At 46.4% G+C, this 16,598-nt stretch overlaps 1 protein-coding gene across 1 annotated transcript in view; it reads left to right on the top strand.

Moving 5' to 3' along the window:
* LOC118401761 (supervillin-like) overlaps positions 1-16,598 on the top strand; it is a 77,312-nt gene that overhangs the window by 13,867 nt on the left and 46,847 nt on the right. The window contains 6 exon segments of the mRNA XM_052476265.1: positions 345-434; positions 7,365-7,402; positions 8,293-8,357; positions 8,598-8,719; positions 15,897-16,046; positions 16,354-16,507. Coding sequence (XP_052332225.1) covers positions 345-434; positions 7,365-7,402; positions 8,293-8,357; positions 8,598-8,719; positions 15,897-16,046; positions 16,354-16,507 — 619 coding nt within the window.

A 16,598-nucleotide genomic window follows, 5' to 3' on the forward strand; every position in this document is an offset into this window, starting at 1 on the left:
TGTTGACGGTGATGTAAAGTGTTGTCTCAGGAGCCGCTCCGGCATCTTCCATTAGTGTTCAATTGAGATCTGGTGACTGAGACACTTTAAACCCCCTTTGAAACCCCTCTTTCAAAGCCACTTAGATCTCTTCTTGGTAGCTAATATAATGGGCAACTTGGCATTTTTATACGTGACCCTGAGCATGATGGGATGTTAATTGCTTAATTAACTTTGGAACACCGTGTGCGTGTGGAAGCACCTGCTGTCAGTTTGCTTTGTATTCCTAATTTACTCAAGTGTTTCCTTTTATTTTGGTAGGTACCTGTAATTGTTCTAATGGCCCAGTCTGTCTTTTCCTGTAGCCTGGCAGCCTTGTCTCAGAGCGACTGGTCTCTCCAGACAGACTCCGAAGGTGATGCTGCCTCTCAGTCTCTTATCAGCTGGCCATCCAGGTACTGTAGTAGGAACATATTGTATGGGCAGACCTGGGTTCAAATACTATTTGAAACCTTTCAGATACTTTCAATGTTTGCTTTAGCCTGCCTGGAGTGCCAGGTAGGTGGGGTTTGCGCTTTCAAGACCTTTCTATTGGTTTCATTGTACCGGGCAAGTTCAATCAAGCACAGATACAGTATTTGAAACGACTTCAAATATTATTTGAACCCAGATCTGTGTACGGTATGGGTGTGTCTGACCTGTAGACCCGAAAGCACTTCCCTAACCCATCCTCCCGAAGGATACCCTAATAGTGTGTGTGGATATTATATAATCATAGTTAGCATTCCCTAATAATTTTGTAATCTCCAAGTTAACAGGTGCTTAACTTGTAATCAACATTTTGCATGCTTCATCCACTTAGTGTCTTACGATGTTAAGAAAAATCTATCTTTGAAATGTCATCAAACATGCTTATCAGGGAATCGTAAACCTGCTGCACACAACTGCCACAAGTGAATGCTTTGGTCACACTTGAGTGATTGTCCCCCACAATGAAATCCGGGAGGAGACTGTTAATCTTTCTCTGTCCGTACGTCGCAGGTAATATCTCAGACAGCACCGGTCCGATTTTGCTGAAACTTGGTTGAATGATGTCTCTTGCCATAGAGATGCGGCATTTACGAAAAATACACTGATTGGCCAGATGGTGGTGCTATCACTTTGAAAGGTCACACCCCTCACACAGTTTGACCAAAATTCATGACATTTTGTACATATGTCCTTCATATGTCCATATGTCCTTCTCTTGCCTTGGGGACCCATAAGGTCCACCGTGATGGATTTTCTGTAGTTTTTTATTTTGTGAAAAACACTTAAAACACTACTCCTGGATAACAATAATAGTAGAGAGAATGATTTATTTCAGCTTTTATTTCTTTCTTTCATCACATTCCCAGTGGGTCAGAAGTTTCCATACACTCTATTAGTATTTGGTAGCATTGCCATTTAAATTGTTTAACTTGCGTCACATGTTTCGGGTAGCCTTCCTCAAGCTTCCCACAATAAATTGGGTGAATTTTGGCCCATTCCTCCTGACAGAGCTGGTGTGACTGAGTCAGGTTTGTAAGGCCTCCTTGCTCACACACGCTTTTTCAGTTCTGCCCACACATTTTCTATAGGATTGAGGTCAGGGCTTTGTGATGGCCACTCCAATACCTTGACTTTGTTGTCCTTAAGCCATTTTGCCACAACTTTGGAAGTATGCTTGGGGTCATTGTCCATTTGGAAGACTCATTTGCGACCAAGCTTTAACTTCCAGACTGATGTCTTGAGATGTTGCTTCAATATGTCCACATAAGTTTCCTTCCTTATGCCATCTATTTTGTGAAGTGCACCAGTCCCTCCTGCAGCAAAGCACCCCACAACATGATGCTGCCATCTGCGTGCTTCACGGTTGGGATGGTGTTCTTCAGCTTGCACACCTCACCCTTTATCCTCCAAACATAACGATGGTCATTATGGCCAAACAGTTCTATTTTTGTTTCATCAGACCAGAGGACATTTCTCCAAAAAGTACGATCTTTGTCCCCATGTGCAGTTGCAAACCGTTGTCTGGCTTTTTTTATGGTGGTTTGGAGCAGTGGCTTCTTCCTTGCTGAGCGGCCTTTCAGGTTATGTGACAGTAGGACTCATTTTGCTGTGGATATGATGGCTGCGTGGTCCCATGGTGTTTATACTTGCATACTATTGTTTGTACAGATGAACATGGTACCTTCAGGTGTTTGGAAATTGCTCCTAAGGATGAACCAGGCTTGTGGAGGTCTACACTTTTTTTTTTTTCCTGAGGTCTTGCATCGCGATCTGCGTCAGAAATAGAACTGACTTCTTTTTTAGCCCTTGGCAACGCAGATGCTCGTTGGCGCGTGCGAGCAGTGTGGGTGCAATAATTGGATAATATAGATTTCTAAATGTATTTTTCAGCGAGTGGTGTAGTCAGCCTGTTAGTGTATGTAAAATTCTACTGTATATAGCCTCGCTACTGTTATAGGCTTGCTACTGTATATAACATCGCTACTGTTATAGGCTTGCTACTGTATATAACCTCGCTACTGTTATAGGCTTGCTACTGTATATAACCTCGCTACTGTTATAGGCTTGCTACTGTTATAGGCTTGCTACTGTTATAGGCTTGCTAGTGTATATAACCTCGCTACTGTTATAGCCTTGCTACTGTTATAGCCTTGCTACTGTATATAGCCTTGCTACTGTATATAGCCTTGCTACTGTGTATAGCCTTGCTACTGTTATAGCCTGTGTATAGCCTTGCTACTGTGTATAGCCTTGCTACTGTGTATAGCCTTGCTACTGTGTATAGCCTTGCTACTGTTATTATTTTATATCTTTACTTATTGTTCACCTAATACATTTTTTGCACTTTTAGTAAGTAAGCATTTCACTATAAGGTGTACACCTGTTGTATTCAGCGCACGTGACAAATCAACTTTGATTTGTGAGATGAGGAAATGTTGGACGGGCAAGGTGTCATGGCTGAGTCTAATAGGAATCCTGACTTAATGAAGTGGGGATTAAGGAGCTCAGCCATGTGCTTCTCGTCAGTAACAACCACATCATCAACATTAAGGGACATGGGCAGCTGGGAGGAGGAGGGTTTTCGTTCTCCAGATCTTTAACCATTTTCCAGAACTTCTTGGGGTTAGACCCAAAGAGAGAGACCTGCTCCTTTAAGTAACTAACTTTGGCCTTCCCGGGTGTATAAGTGGCCATCACTTCAAACCAACAGGATTTGTGCAACTTATGTAGCATAGCCTGATCCTACATCTGTTTGTGCTCTTGCCAACTCCATCGCTGTTATTGTTTGTCAAGCCAAACATGATAGTGAGGGACAAGGATGGTTGGCATAATGGAACTGTCAGACCCGCATTCAGGCTACTGTATGTGTGGATTATGACTAGACTGAGTGCTCTTATTTCTCATTTGCTTGAATGAGAGCCAGTCAGCCTGAGTAGGCGTGTGCCCGAGTCTTTCGCCAAATGCCGTTCTTGAGGTGGAGTAACTCTGCAAGATCACGGTCGAACCAGGGGTTGAACCTGTTTTTAATTCTCATTTTCTTTATGGGGGCGTGTTTGTTAACGATACCACTGAAAACATCAAAAGAAGGTCCAAGCGTCTTCAGAGGGCATCAAACTGAGTCTATACCATTTTACAGATGGCCATGAGGGACAAGGATGTTTAGCGTAATAGAACTGTCAGGCTACTGTATGTGTGGACTGATCTTCCCAGTAACGCTAGGTTAAGTGTTAGGTCTAAATGGAGATGTGCTGTCTCTGTGTAGCGTGTATTCTCTTTAAACTCCTTCCATGTCAAATGAAGCAGCAGCCCATCAATTAGGGTTGGCTTAGAGGTGTACGAGGAGATTAAGGGGAAATCCCAAATGGCATTCTATTCCCTATTTGGTCCGACCAGCGCCCTGGTCAAATGTATTGCACTATATAGGGTGCCATTTGGGACACAGTTTAACATGACCTGAACATGAAAATAGTTTAGGTTTGCTCACACTTTGGCCAAGAGAAATTAGAGTGAGCTAGAGATGACTCAGCAAGGATTGGTATTGAACTACAACATGGAGCCTGATGTCACTAGCTGAACTTGTGACACCGTTCTGTCAGTCAGATGGATGTTATTTGTCCAACTGTTGTCTTTATATATCCTTGTTTGTTGACCGTAGATTCATGTCATTCTTAAATTAATAATCACTGGATTTGATCACTTTTTATAGTTGATTTGGTGTGCATCCCAAATGGAATCCTATTCCCTATATAATGCACTACTTTTGTCCAGGGCCCATAGGGCACTATGAAGTGAATGAGGTGACATTTGGAACAACACGGGCACTGACTATAGTTTATTTGGGTGTCTGTTTAATAGCCTTTGATATCTGAAGTTAGTTCATCCATCCTTCCCCCTTTTTAAGAACCAAAGTAAGAGAGAGAATGTCAAGATGAGTGGAGTACAAATGGTCCCAGAAGAGCGGGTTCTGGCTCCAGAGCCCCGAGTGAACAGACAGCGTGATCGGGCTCACACCACCACAGCTCACCACCTGTCCCAGCGCAGTCACAGCTCTGACCCGGTCACCTATCAAAAGACTGCCCCTTCCTCTCAGCCCTCCCAGCCTGCCTACGTCCACATCCCAGACCACCACGCCTCAGTACCACACACCCACACATCAGGCCCTGCCTTGGGCCACCAGCGAATCCCCATGGACCCCTGGTGGTGGAGGTGGTGCCCCGAGGAGGAAGGTCAGTGCCGACCACATCTACACGACCCACATGGAGGGCAGGCAGGTGCTGAGAGAAGAGGTCCTCACTGAGGGTCTGCTAAAGAGCAGGAAGGCTGTGCTGCCCTCGGACATCCGCTGCAGGGAGATGAGCGTGGACGACCCCCAGAGAGGGGAGCCCCAGCTGGTCCCAGGCAGCAGCCAGGACGACTCTGCCACCTCAACCGGCATGGAGGGGAGAGCTACGGTACCGGGGGGGGGGAGGAGAACAGAACCAGTCGGGAGGAGTCAAAAGAGTGGGAGACTAGGCCTCAGGACAGGGTCCAGCAGCAACCACAGCACTGGTCCAGCCACATCCAGGACACAGAGGAGACAGGTCCAGCCAGGCCCATGGAGATCTCTACCCACGCCCAGCCCAGACAGCAGCCCCTCCGCCAGCAGAGCCAGTGTCAGCCTGGGCAACAGAGGCAGTGACTCGGCCGTCTACCTCCAGAGTGGCGCCTCCCTCCCCCAGGCCAAGCCCAGTAGCATGGAGCCAGCTGGGACACACAGGACCCCTAAGCCCAAGGTCCGCACACGCTCCATGTCCGACATCGGCGTGAGCCAGCGCCCGGCTGCCGACAGGAACATGGAGAGGACAGCAGCCCAGCTGGCCAGGGAGGAAGGGGTGGCGATGGGGGTGCTACCCAATGGGGGAGGTGGGAGCCCTGGACACCAGGGTCTCTGTGGCCCAGCTCAGACACTCGTACCTGGAGAACGCCAACAGGAAGCCAGAGCTGTAGGTGGAACAGCATGGATACCACTGGCTAGCTACGGACTCTTTAATGCATTTGATGTGGTTAATTACATAACACTAATGTAGACCATCATCCTATTATGAGGCTTAAGGTGTTGGCGCTTGTGTGCATTTTAGGGCAGTGTATTGCATAGTCAAACATGATATTGAGATCTAGGCCTGTTTGAGATGTAACTTACTATTTGTTAAGCCACCTGCTTGGACATTCTGTCAGCCTGTTGGGCAAACGAGTGGTTTGTTGCTGCATGTTGTGCTGTGTGAGGGTTCATACACAATTGGGCTGCTGACAAATTCTCCGATTTTGGGGACAGATAATATTTTTTGGGGTGTGATCGTGCTCTAACCTGGATTGCTGTGGAAGACGTACTAAACGCATCATCAGTATTGAACTGCCCATTTGATCTCTCAACATTATTCTCATTTTATGTTGCCGTCGTCGTTATATCCATCCCTATTCACGAACCTAAAAGGGAGTTGACTAAAGTAGAGCTAACTGCTATGGAAGTAGATCCGGCTGCTGGGAGCGCTGATCGGGAGCGTGGTGTGGCAAGGAGGCCGTGGCGCTACATCAACCCAGGGGACAACCGCAAGTCCTCTGAGAGGTTTAGGACCCAACCCATCACCTCTGCAGAGTGGCTAGAGTCTGATAGGTGAGAGTATTAGGGCGTAGCCCAGAGTGGATGAAGGCTGATAGGTCAGAGGATTAGGACGTAGCCCAGAGTGGATGAAGGCTAATAGCCCAGAGTGGATGAAGGCTAATAGCCCAGAGTAGGCTAATAGCCCAGAGTGGATGAAGGCTAATAGCCCAGAGTGGATGAAGGCTAATAGCCCAGAGTGGATGGCTAATAGCCCAGAGTGGATGAAGGCTGAGTGGATGAAGGCTAATAGCCCAGAGTGGATAGGCTAATAGCCCAGAGTGGATGAAGGCTAATAGCCCAGAGTGGATGAAGGCTAATAGCCAAGAGTGGATGAAGGATAATAGCCAAGAGTGGATGAAGGCTGATAGGTCAGAGTATTGGGATGTACCCCAGAGTGGATGAAGGCTGATAGGTCAGAGTGGATGAAGGCTGATAGGTGACAGTATTGGGACGTAGCCCAGAGTGGATGAAGGCTGATAGGTCAGAGTGGATGAAGGCTGATAGGTGACAGTATTGGGACGTAGCCCAGAGTGGATGAAGGCTGATAGGTCAGAGTGGATGAAGGCTGATAGGTGACAGTATTGGGACGTAGCCCAGAGTGGATGAAGGCTGATAGGTCAGAGTATTGGGACGTAGCCCAGAGTGGATGAAGGCTGATAGGTCAGAGTGGATGAAGGCTGATAGGTCAGAGTATTGGGACGTACCCCAGAGTGGATGAAGGCTGATAGGTGACAGTATTGGGGTAGCCCAGAGTGGATGAAGGCTGATAGGTCAGAGGATTAGGACGTAGCCCAGAGTGGATGAAGGCTGATATGTGAGAGTATTAGGACATAGCCCAGAGTGGATGAAGGCTGATAGGTCAGAGTGGATGAAGGCTGATAGGTCAGAGTGGATGAAGGCTGATAGGTCAGAGTGGATGAAGGCTGATAGGTCAGAGTGGATGAAGGCTGATAGGTCAGAGTATAGGATGCAGCCATCACCTCAACAGAAGGGCTGGATGGCTGGAGTCTGATGGGTATTGAAGGACCTGAGTGACTGGATAATACACGGAAGGTTACCACATATGGTAAGATCACCAGTGGATGTGATACATGCTGGAGGCTGGATGGATTTTTAAGCTCTCAATACTTGGATAGTTTGTTCTCTTGTGGGTCATTTGTACTGTGTCTTATAGAAAAAGACCACTATTGAATTTTGTCTTTGTTTTGTCCCTCAGGTCTCATCTGACTCCAATGGAGCTACAGAACCCAGAAGGCAAGTATCCATGGAGATTTGCTTCATTTAGTTACCAATAACACTCTTAATTTAAAAAAAAATCTTAGTTGCGTCCCCATCTAACAGCACAATGTTTGAGGTGAACGACAGCTAAACTTGCCTAGATGAATTGACTTTGTCAGTCAGGGAAATAAACACACAAACACTTCTGAAAGTTATGAATTGAACCACTGTTCCCTGAAGGAGGGAAATGAGGTACACAGCTATGGAGGTTCGAACTCGAGAGTGTTGGCATCCTAGCAATATTCCAAAACATTATACTCTTCACCAAGTAATTTGTGACAGATTTCCATGCAAATGTTCTAAAATCTGCAAAAAACAATATGCGCGTTTCCCCTCCTGTGTTTCCATCAAACTGCTCTAGCCAACAGCTGGCAATTACAGTGTGGGTAGGCTACCTACACTATGAGATTATTATAGAATAGAGCGATTTATTATTTGTCAAACAGCAGTCAAGCATCCATAATCATGTCACCAGAAAAAGACCCTTGATATATATATTTTGGAAAGGAGCACCCTGTGAAGTTAATTGAATCTGTAGCCTAATAAACTGCAGGCTTTCCCCGAGTCCTAGTGGGGAGGACCACACAACATATCGCGCGACTCAAAATTCCCTTTGATATGATGGTTTTTTATATCAATATTTGCCCATAAAGTTTTTCCACCAACAATTCTCGCATAATTATTTTACCGACAAACAAATTGTCTGACGGCTTTTCTTCTGAAATTGTTCCCGGCATTTCGTGTTTCCATCTGCACGGTCGGGATTATTATTTATTTATGCGTCGGGGAATTAATTAATGGATGGAAACGTGGTTTATGTTGTGATCTGACATTGACATCAATTTTCTGCCCTTCCCTTTTCACAGCTGACGAAGACAAGCTTGATGAGAGAGCTAAGATGAGTGTGGCTGCTAAGAGGTCCCTTTTTAGGGTACAGTATCTGCCTTGTGTGTAGTTGTCTACATTTAGGGACAATTTCCCGGTCACAGATTAAGCGCTGAACTAAAAATATATTTCAATGGACTCCTTTGGGCCTGCTTTTCAGTCCAAGACTTGGCTTAATCCGTGTCCAGGAAACCAGTCCATACATTATATTCCCATTGTTTTATGTATGTCGTTGATGAGCAGAGATTTACTCCTTGGGACTGTTCCTCTTCGATTCCCTTCACAGGAGCTAGAGAGGATCACAGGTAGCGTTCCCAGACCACGGTCCCGTGAGAGGCGTCTGTTACGAGTCCAAGACCGCTCGCACACACAGCCTATCCCCAACAAGGAAGTGGACATCGCTCACAAGTACGTCACCCTCTGATCATTACGGAGCGCCACTAAGGTCATTTTGTTAACAAAAGCAAAGGGTTAAACATTTGGCTTGAGGACAGTTGGTGATTAGAAGGTGACACTATCTGTTAACTCGCTGTTTCTTAACGCTCTCTCTCCCTCAACTCCCCCTCTCTCCCTCACTCCCCCTCTCTCCCTCAACTCCCCCTCTCTCCCTCAACTCCCCCTCTCTCCCCTCAACTCCCCCTCTCTCCCCTCAACTCTCCCCTCAACTCTCCCCTCAACTCCCCAACTCCCCCTCTCTCCCTCAACTCCCCTCTCTCCCCCAACTCCCCTCAACTCTCCCCTCAACTCTCCCCTCAACTCTCCCTCAACTCTCCCTCAACTCTCCCTCAACTCTCCCTCAACTCTCCCTCAAATATATATATATACTTTCTGTCGGTCTGTCCCCTCTTTCCTGGACATATAAAGTGGCCCTGCTATGTCCTCACAAACGGTGATGGTCCACTCCACAGTAGCACCTATCCCCAGCCCCACTGTAGTCAGCACCATCACAACCAGGTGTGTGCGCGTGCGAGCACTGGACATGGGTTTACCTAAATGATCTCCAATTACATTCCATTCAGTATCATTTGGCTTGTGACATTGCATGGAATGTACCGTTCATCTGTGATTTAATATGAAGATATTATTGATTCATTCATAGGGTTGCAAAATTCAGGTAACGTTCTCAAAATATGTATTTTTTTTCTCCAGAAATCCTGGTCAGAGGATTCCGGATGTTCTGCTTATTTCCTCTGACTCCAGGACTCTTCCAACAGGGATTTCTGGAAAACATGGGAATTTTAGGAAAGTTACCAGAATTTTGAAACCCTATTCATTAATTTGTAGTTTTATTTAGAGCAGGGATGGGCAACTGGCTGTATGCCCCCGATCACACCAAACCTTTTCTCCGCCCAATGGCAAAATGAGTAGAATTGCATGAAATCAGTTTTAAAGTGGCTAAATCTTCTCTCTTCCACAATGTGTAGAATTGCAGCAAACTTGCTTTGAAACTGCTTTAAAAAAAAATATATCTGTCCACTGTCAAGAGGGGGGCCGCTAAAACATTTAGCTTAGGGCCGACTAAAGGCTAGTGGGCCCTCTGACTGTGTGGGTGGGTACGCATGTCATGAGGAGTTAAGATATTTTTTTCTTGCCCCCACCTCCATCAAACATGCCGATCCCTTCTCTCTAAGGATACAGGCTGAATGGATTTGTCAGGTAGACTGAGGATACAGGCTGAATGAGGATACAGGCTGAATGAGGATACAGGCTGAATGAGGATACAGGCTGAATGAGGATACAGGCTGAATGAGGATACAGGCTGAATGAGGATACAGGCTGAATGAGGATACAGGCTGAATGGATTTGTCAGTTCGACTGAGGATACAGGCTGAATGAGGATACAGGCTGAATGGATTTGTCAGGTCGACTGAGGATACAGGCTGAATGGATTGGGCAGGCAGCTGTCTGCTTAACAGTGCCTTCTCCTGTTGGTCGTGTTCAGGTGTCTCACATTACCTCGCTACTTTTGCCAACTCACTCACATGCTGCTTGCTTGTTTCCCTAGAATAGCTGTGTGAACCAATGACATGTATAAACCCTGGATTGCTGATGCTAAATATTGGCCATTCAGAGGCTTTGAAGCCACCGGTCGGCCATATTGGCACCCCCTTAGTTGGAACAGTCTTCCCATAGGAATGAATGGAATTCTACAGTATTTCAATTAAAATACAAAATTACATGTATTGAAGTATTTGTTTTTGTAGTGGGGATAGTAACATTAGTACTCTAATAAAATACTTTAAGGAAAGTGTATTTTATTTGTATGTTTATCTCACATAATCTAATTGAAAAGTCTACATTAAGGTGTCTGTAATTTAATAAATACATTTCTAATGCTTCCAAAATCTTGTTTTACTTGTTTTGAAGAGGAGAGGAGTACCAAGATGGCGGCACCTTGCGGCTTCAATACAGCAACCCCTGAGTCACCCAAGGTTTTTACACATCTTTGGTGTGAACCTCATAGACGGGTTGGTTGTTTAGCAACCATTTTTTTTTTAACCTTTTATTTAACTCGCCAAGTCAGTTAAGAACAAATTCTTATTTTTGATGACGGCCTAGGAACAGTGGGTCAACCGCCTTGTGGGTTAACTGCAGAACGACAGATTTTTACCTTGTCGGCTCGGGGATTCGATCTTGCAACATTACGGTTACAAGTCCAACGCTCTAAACCACGAGGCTACCGGCCTCTAACCACGAGGCTACCGGCCTCTAACCACGAGGCTACCGGCCTCTAACCACGAGGCTACCGGCCTCTAACCACGAGGCTACCGGCCTCTAACCACGAGGCTACCGGCCTCTAACCACGAGGCTACCGGCCTCTAACCACGAGGCTACCGGCCTCTAACCACGAGGCTACCTGCCGACCCCAATGTACTAGATCATATGGGTTGAAAGTTTTTTTTTTCTTTTCTCTCAAACTTTAAAAAAACAATTCCAGGTGATAGCCAAATGCCATCGCTTTCTGTGGTGGGGAAACATACATTATTCAAAATATGCGAGTTTGATGAATACAGCCATAACAAAACCGTGCAAAACAGCTGAAGAGATTCTAATACCGATATAGAGAGGTCTGCAGAACTATGGGGCAAAACAGCTGTCAGCTCAAGAGATTCTAATACCGATATAGAGAGGTCTGCAGAACTATGGGACAAAACAGCTGTCAGCTCAAGAGATTCTAATACCGATATAGAGAGGTCTGCAGAACTATGGGACAAAACAGCTGTCAGCTCAAGAGATTCTAATACCGATATAGAGAGGTCTGCAGAACTATGGGGCAAAACTGCCAGGGTTGGATTAGATTGTTGACAACATGTCAACTATTTAGTCTCCAAATGTTTGTTGAAAACATAAATGCATTGGCACAATGAGCACTTGTTGTCTCTAAAAAATGATTGTTACAGTTAGCTAACTGGTGAATTTTTGCCACATTTAGCATAGACATGGCATCAGTCAAAATACTCTAAATAAGTCATGGTATCAATAACAAGATACAACGAGCCGAAACAAAACACCTACGATTCTCCACAAGGCAGCTTCCTGTCATTGTTACTAGCTATCTGACCGTTCAGAATCATAACACATTTTCATGACGTTGTCAGCCAACCCGTCTATAAAATCAAATGTTATGTCACATGCGTCGACTACAACAGGCGTAGGTAGACCTTACAGTGAAATGCTTACTTATAAGCCCTTAACCAACAATGCAGTTTTAAGAAAATACCTACAAAAAAAATAACTAATAACAAATAATTCAAGAGCAGCTGTAAATAACAATAGCTGGGCCATATACAGGGGCTACCAGTACAGAGTCAATGTGGAGGCTATATACAGGGGCTACCAGTACAGAGTCAATGTGGAGGTTATATACAGGGGGTACCAGTACAGAGTCAATGTGGAGGCTATATACATGTGGGGGGGTACAGAGTCAATGTGGAGGCTCTATACAGGGGCTACCAGTACAGAGTCAATGTGGAGGCTATATACAGGGGTACTGGTACAGAGTATGTGGAGGCTATATACAGGGGGTACCGGTACAGAGTCAATGTGGAGGCTATATACAGGGGGTACTGGTACAGAGTCAATGTGGAGGCTATATACAGGGGGGTACAGAGTCAATGTGGGAGGGGGTACTATATACAGGGGCTACCGGTACAGGGTCAATGTGGAGGCTATATACAGGGGCTACCGGTACAGGGTCAATATGGAGGCTATATACAGGGGCTACCGGTACAGGGTCAATGTGGAGGCTATATACAGGGGCTACCGGTACAGGGTCAATATGGAGGCTCTATACAGGGGCTACCGGTACAGGGGTGGAGGCTATATATGGAGGCTATATACAGGGGAGGCTGGAGGCTATACAGGGGCTACCGGTACAGGGTCAATGTGGAGGCTATATACAGGGGCTACCGGTACAGGGTCAATATGGAGGCTATAGGGTCAATGTGGGGTACCAGTACAGAGTCAATGTGGAGGCTATATACAGGGGCTACTGGTACAGGGTCAATATGGAGGCTATAGTACAGGGGTGGAGGCTATATACAGGGGGTACCAGTACAGAGTCAATGTGGAGGCTATATACAGGGGGTACTGGTACAGGGTCAATATGGAGGCTATATACAGGGGGTACCGGTACAGTGTCAATGCGGAGGCTATATACAGGGGCTACCGGTACAGGGTCAATGTGAGGGGGCACCGGTGTCGAGGTAATTGAGGTCATATGTTCATGTAGGTAGTGTTATATTCTTGCCTCAGGACTACCTGGCATGATGACTCCTTGCTGTCCCCAGTCCACCTGTCTGTGCTGCTGCGCCAGTTTCAACTGTTCTGCCTGTGATTATTATTATTTGACCATGCTGGTCATTTGTTCAAATGTTCATATCTTAGCCATGTTCTGTTATAATCTACACCTGGCACAGCCAGAAGAGGACTGGCCACCCCTCATAGCCTGGTTCCTCTCTAGGTTTCTTCCTCGGTTTTGGCCTTTCTAGGGAGTTTTTCCTAGCCACCATGCTTCTACACCTGCATTGCTTGCTGTTTGGGGTTTTAGGCTGGGTTTCTGTACAGCACTTTGCGATATCAGCTGATGTACGAAGAGCTATATAAATAAATTTGATTTGATTTATTAAAGTGACTATGCATCGATAATAACAAGAGTAGCAGAAGGATAGAAGGGGAAGGGAAATGCAACTAGTCGGGGTAGCCATTTGATTAGCTGTTCAGGAGGCTTGTGGGTAGAAGCTGTTTAGAAGCCTCTTGCCTCTTGGACCTAGACTTGGCACTCCTGTACCACTCCGGTACCACTCCTGTACCGCTTGCGGTAGCAGAGAGAACAAACAGTCTATGACAAGGGTGGCTGGAGTCGAACTATTTTTAGGGCCTTCCACTGACATCGCCTGGTATAGAGGTCCTGGATGGCAGGAAGCTTGTCCCCGGTGATGTACTGGGCCGTACGCACTAACATCTGTGCCTTGCGGTCGGAGGCCAAGCAGTTGCCATACCAGGCAGGGATGCAACCTGTCAGGATGCTTTCCATGGTGCAGCTGTAAAACCTTTTGAGGATCTGAGGACCCATGCCGAATCTTTTCAGTTTCCTGAGTGGGAATGGGTTTTTGTCGTGCCCTCTTCATGACTGTCTTGGTGTCCTTGGACCATGTTAGTTTGGTGATGTGCCCTCTTCATGACTGTCTTGGTGTCCTTGGACCATGTTAGTTTGGTGATGTGTCCTCTTCACGACTGTCTTGGTGTCCTTGGACCATGTTAGTTTGTTGGTGATGTGTCCTCTTCACGACTGTCTTGGTGTCCTTGGACCATGTTAGTTTGTTGGTGATGTGTCCTCTCCACGACTGTCTTGGTGTCCTTGGACCATGTTAGTTTGTTGGTGATGTGTCCTCTTCACGACTGTCTTGGTGTCCTTGGACCATGTTAGTTTGTTGGTGATGTGTCCTCTTCACGACTGTCTTGGTGTCCTTGGACCATGTTAGTTTGTTGGTGATGTGTCCTCTTCACGACTGTCTTGGTGTGTTTGGACCATGTTAGTTTGTTGGTGATGTGTCCTCTTCACGACTGTCTTGGTGTCCTTGGACCATGTTAGTTTGTTGGTGATGTGTCCTCTTCACGACTGTCTTGGTGTCCTTGGACCATGTTAGTTTGTTGGTGATGTGTCCTCTCCACGACTGTCTTGGTGTCCTTGGACCATGTTAGTTTGTTGGTGATGTGTCCTCTTCATGACTGTCTTGGTGTCCTTGGACCATGTTAGTTTGGTGATGTGTCCTCTTCATGACTGTCTTGGTGTCCTTGGACCATGTTAGTTTGTTGGTGATGTGTCCTCTTCATGACTGTCTTGGTGTCCTTGGACCATGTTAGTTTGTTGATGTGGACGCCAAGGAACTATAGGGGGAAGAAGCTTGTTCTAGCACAATATATTCTTGACTTAAGTATCTTTCAACTTTTTTTCTCAGCATCACTGCCGTCACAATTGTTTATACTCTTAAAGGGATAGTTCACCCAAATTACAAAATTACATGTTGTGTTTCCTTACCCTGTAAGTAGTGTATGTTCAAGGTTATGCAGGAATCCATGCTTTGGTTTTGTTTACCTGACCACTGTCTCCAGATGAAATGTTGTAATGTTGGTAAACTGTCTCTTCAAGTTTATATGTTGAAATGTGTCACACGTCTTGTGATGCTGGCTGAGGCTCAGTGCATCGGTCAGGTTCCCGTGTGGGGGCGAGTGTAGCACCCAGTTTGTTTATCGACCGAGGATAAACTTAAGATGTTGACAGGACCAAACGTCCAATATTCTCTACTACAGATGGCCAACAGCATCGTCAGTTTGAGTAACTACTTCAGTGTCGTCGAAACACATCTACTTATAACTGCTGTTGCCATGGCTGCATCCTGAGTCTCCACCCTTCTCCAAAAGTATGCACTTACCAATGCTTACATCATCCTGACTGCTGCGCTCTCGACCAATCCTGTGCTTTTAAATCCATGACAGGGTGTGTGCAATTGCAAAGGGGTGGAGAGTCGGGATGCAGACCATGCTTCGATCAGGAATGAGTTATTTACCTTGGTTGCTATTCATAGGATACGTTTATCTGACTATTAACGATGTTGTTTTGACAGAGTGTGTTTGACTAGTTACTCGCCCAGAGTGTGTTTGACTAGTTACTCGCCCAGAGTGTGTTTGACTAGTTACTCGCCCAGAGTGTGTTTGACTAGTTACTCGCCCAGAGTGTGTTTGACTAGTTACTCGCCCAGAGTGTGTTTGACTAGTTACTCGCCCAGAGTGTGTTTGACTAGTTACTCGCCCAGAGTGTGTTTGACTAGTTACTCGCCCAGAGTGTGTTTGACTAGTTACTCGCCCAGAGTGTGTTTGACTAGTTACTCGCCCAGAGTGTGTTTGACTAGTTACTCGCCCAGAGTGTGTTTGACTAGTTACTCACCCAGAATGTCAACATTTTCTAGAGATTGTCCTTCAATTGTACAGTACATGCATTCCATATGGCCCTGCAGCTGTTATCCAAAGCAGCACAACATGCACTCAGTGTGTGTGTGTATATGTGTGTGGTTCCTCCTCACAGCTTGCAGGAGGCGTCACAGCACGGCTCCAGGGTGCGGAGCATGGGGGAGCAGGAGAGGGAGGCCCAGTCAGGGCAGGCAGAAGAAGGACCAGGGCCTGAGAGGATGATGGAGGACCTGGGTCCAGATGAGCCTGACCTCTCCACTCTCAGGTACAGTCAGACTAGGAGTTGAGCACCCTAAGCTCTACTGTATAGTGCAGTACTTTTGACCAGGACCCATTGGTGCCATTTGGGACACAATCTTACTCTCTTGTGTAAACAAATGAAAGTGTGCTTGGAGCCGCCCAAAAGTAAACCACATCAAAAGTGATTTGCAAAAGACCTGATCTGATTTGGCCAAAAGACCAATTAGTGGCAAAATATCAGAATTGGGCCGCCTGAGTAAAAGCAGCCTATTAAGGGAATAAGGTGCTATTTGGGTCACACCCACTGATTACCATCTCCTCTCCTGTCCCAGCCTGGTGGAGAAGATGGCCCTGTTCAACCAGCTGTCCACACAGCCCTCCAAGCCTGCCGCTAAGGGGTCTGGGGCCTCCAGTGTGGACACCCGCCAGCGTAGGGCAAACTCCCGCTTCCAGACCCAGCCCATCACCCAGGGAGAGGTGGCTCAGGTAGGGCAAACTCCCACTGCCAGACCCAGCCCATCACCCAGGGAGAGGTGGCTCAGGTAGGGCAAACTCCCACTGCCAGACCCAGCCCATC

Source organism: Oncorhynchus keta, chromosome 23, assembly GCF_023373465.1.
Source record: "Oncorhynchus keta strain PuntledgeMale-10-30-2019 chromosome 23, Oket_V2, whole genome shotgun sequence".
Lineage (NCBI taxonomy): Eukaryota > Metazoa > Chordata > Actinopteri > Salmoniformes > Salmonidae > Oncorhynchus > Oncorhynchus keta.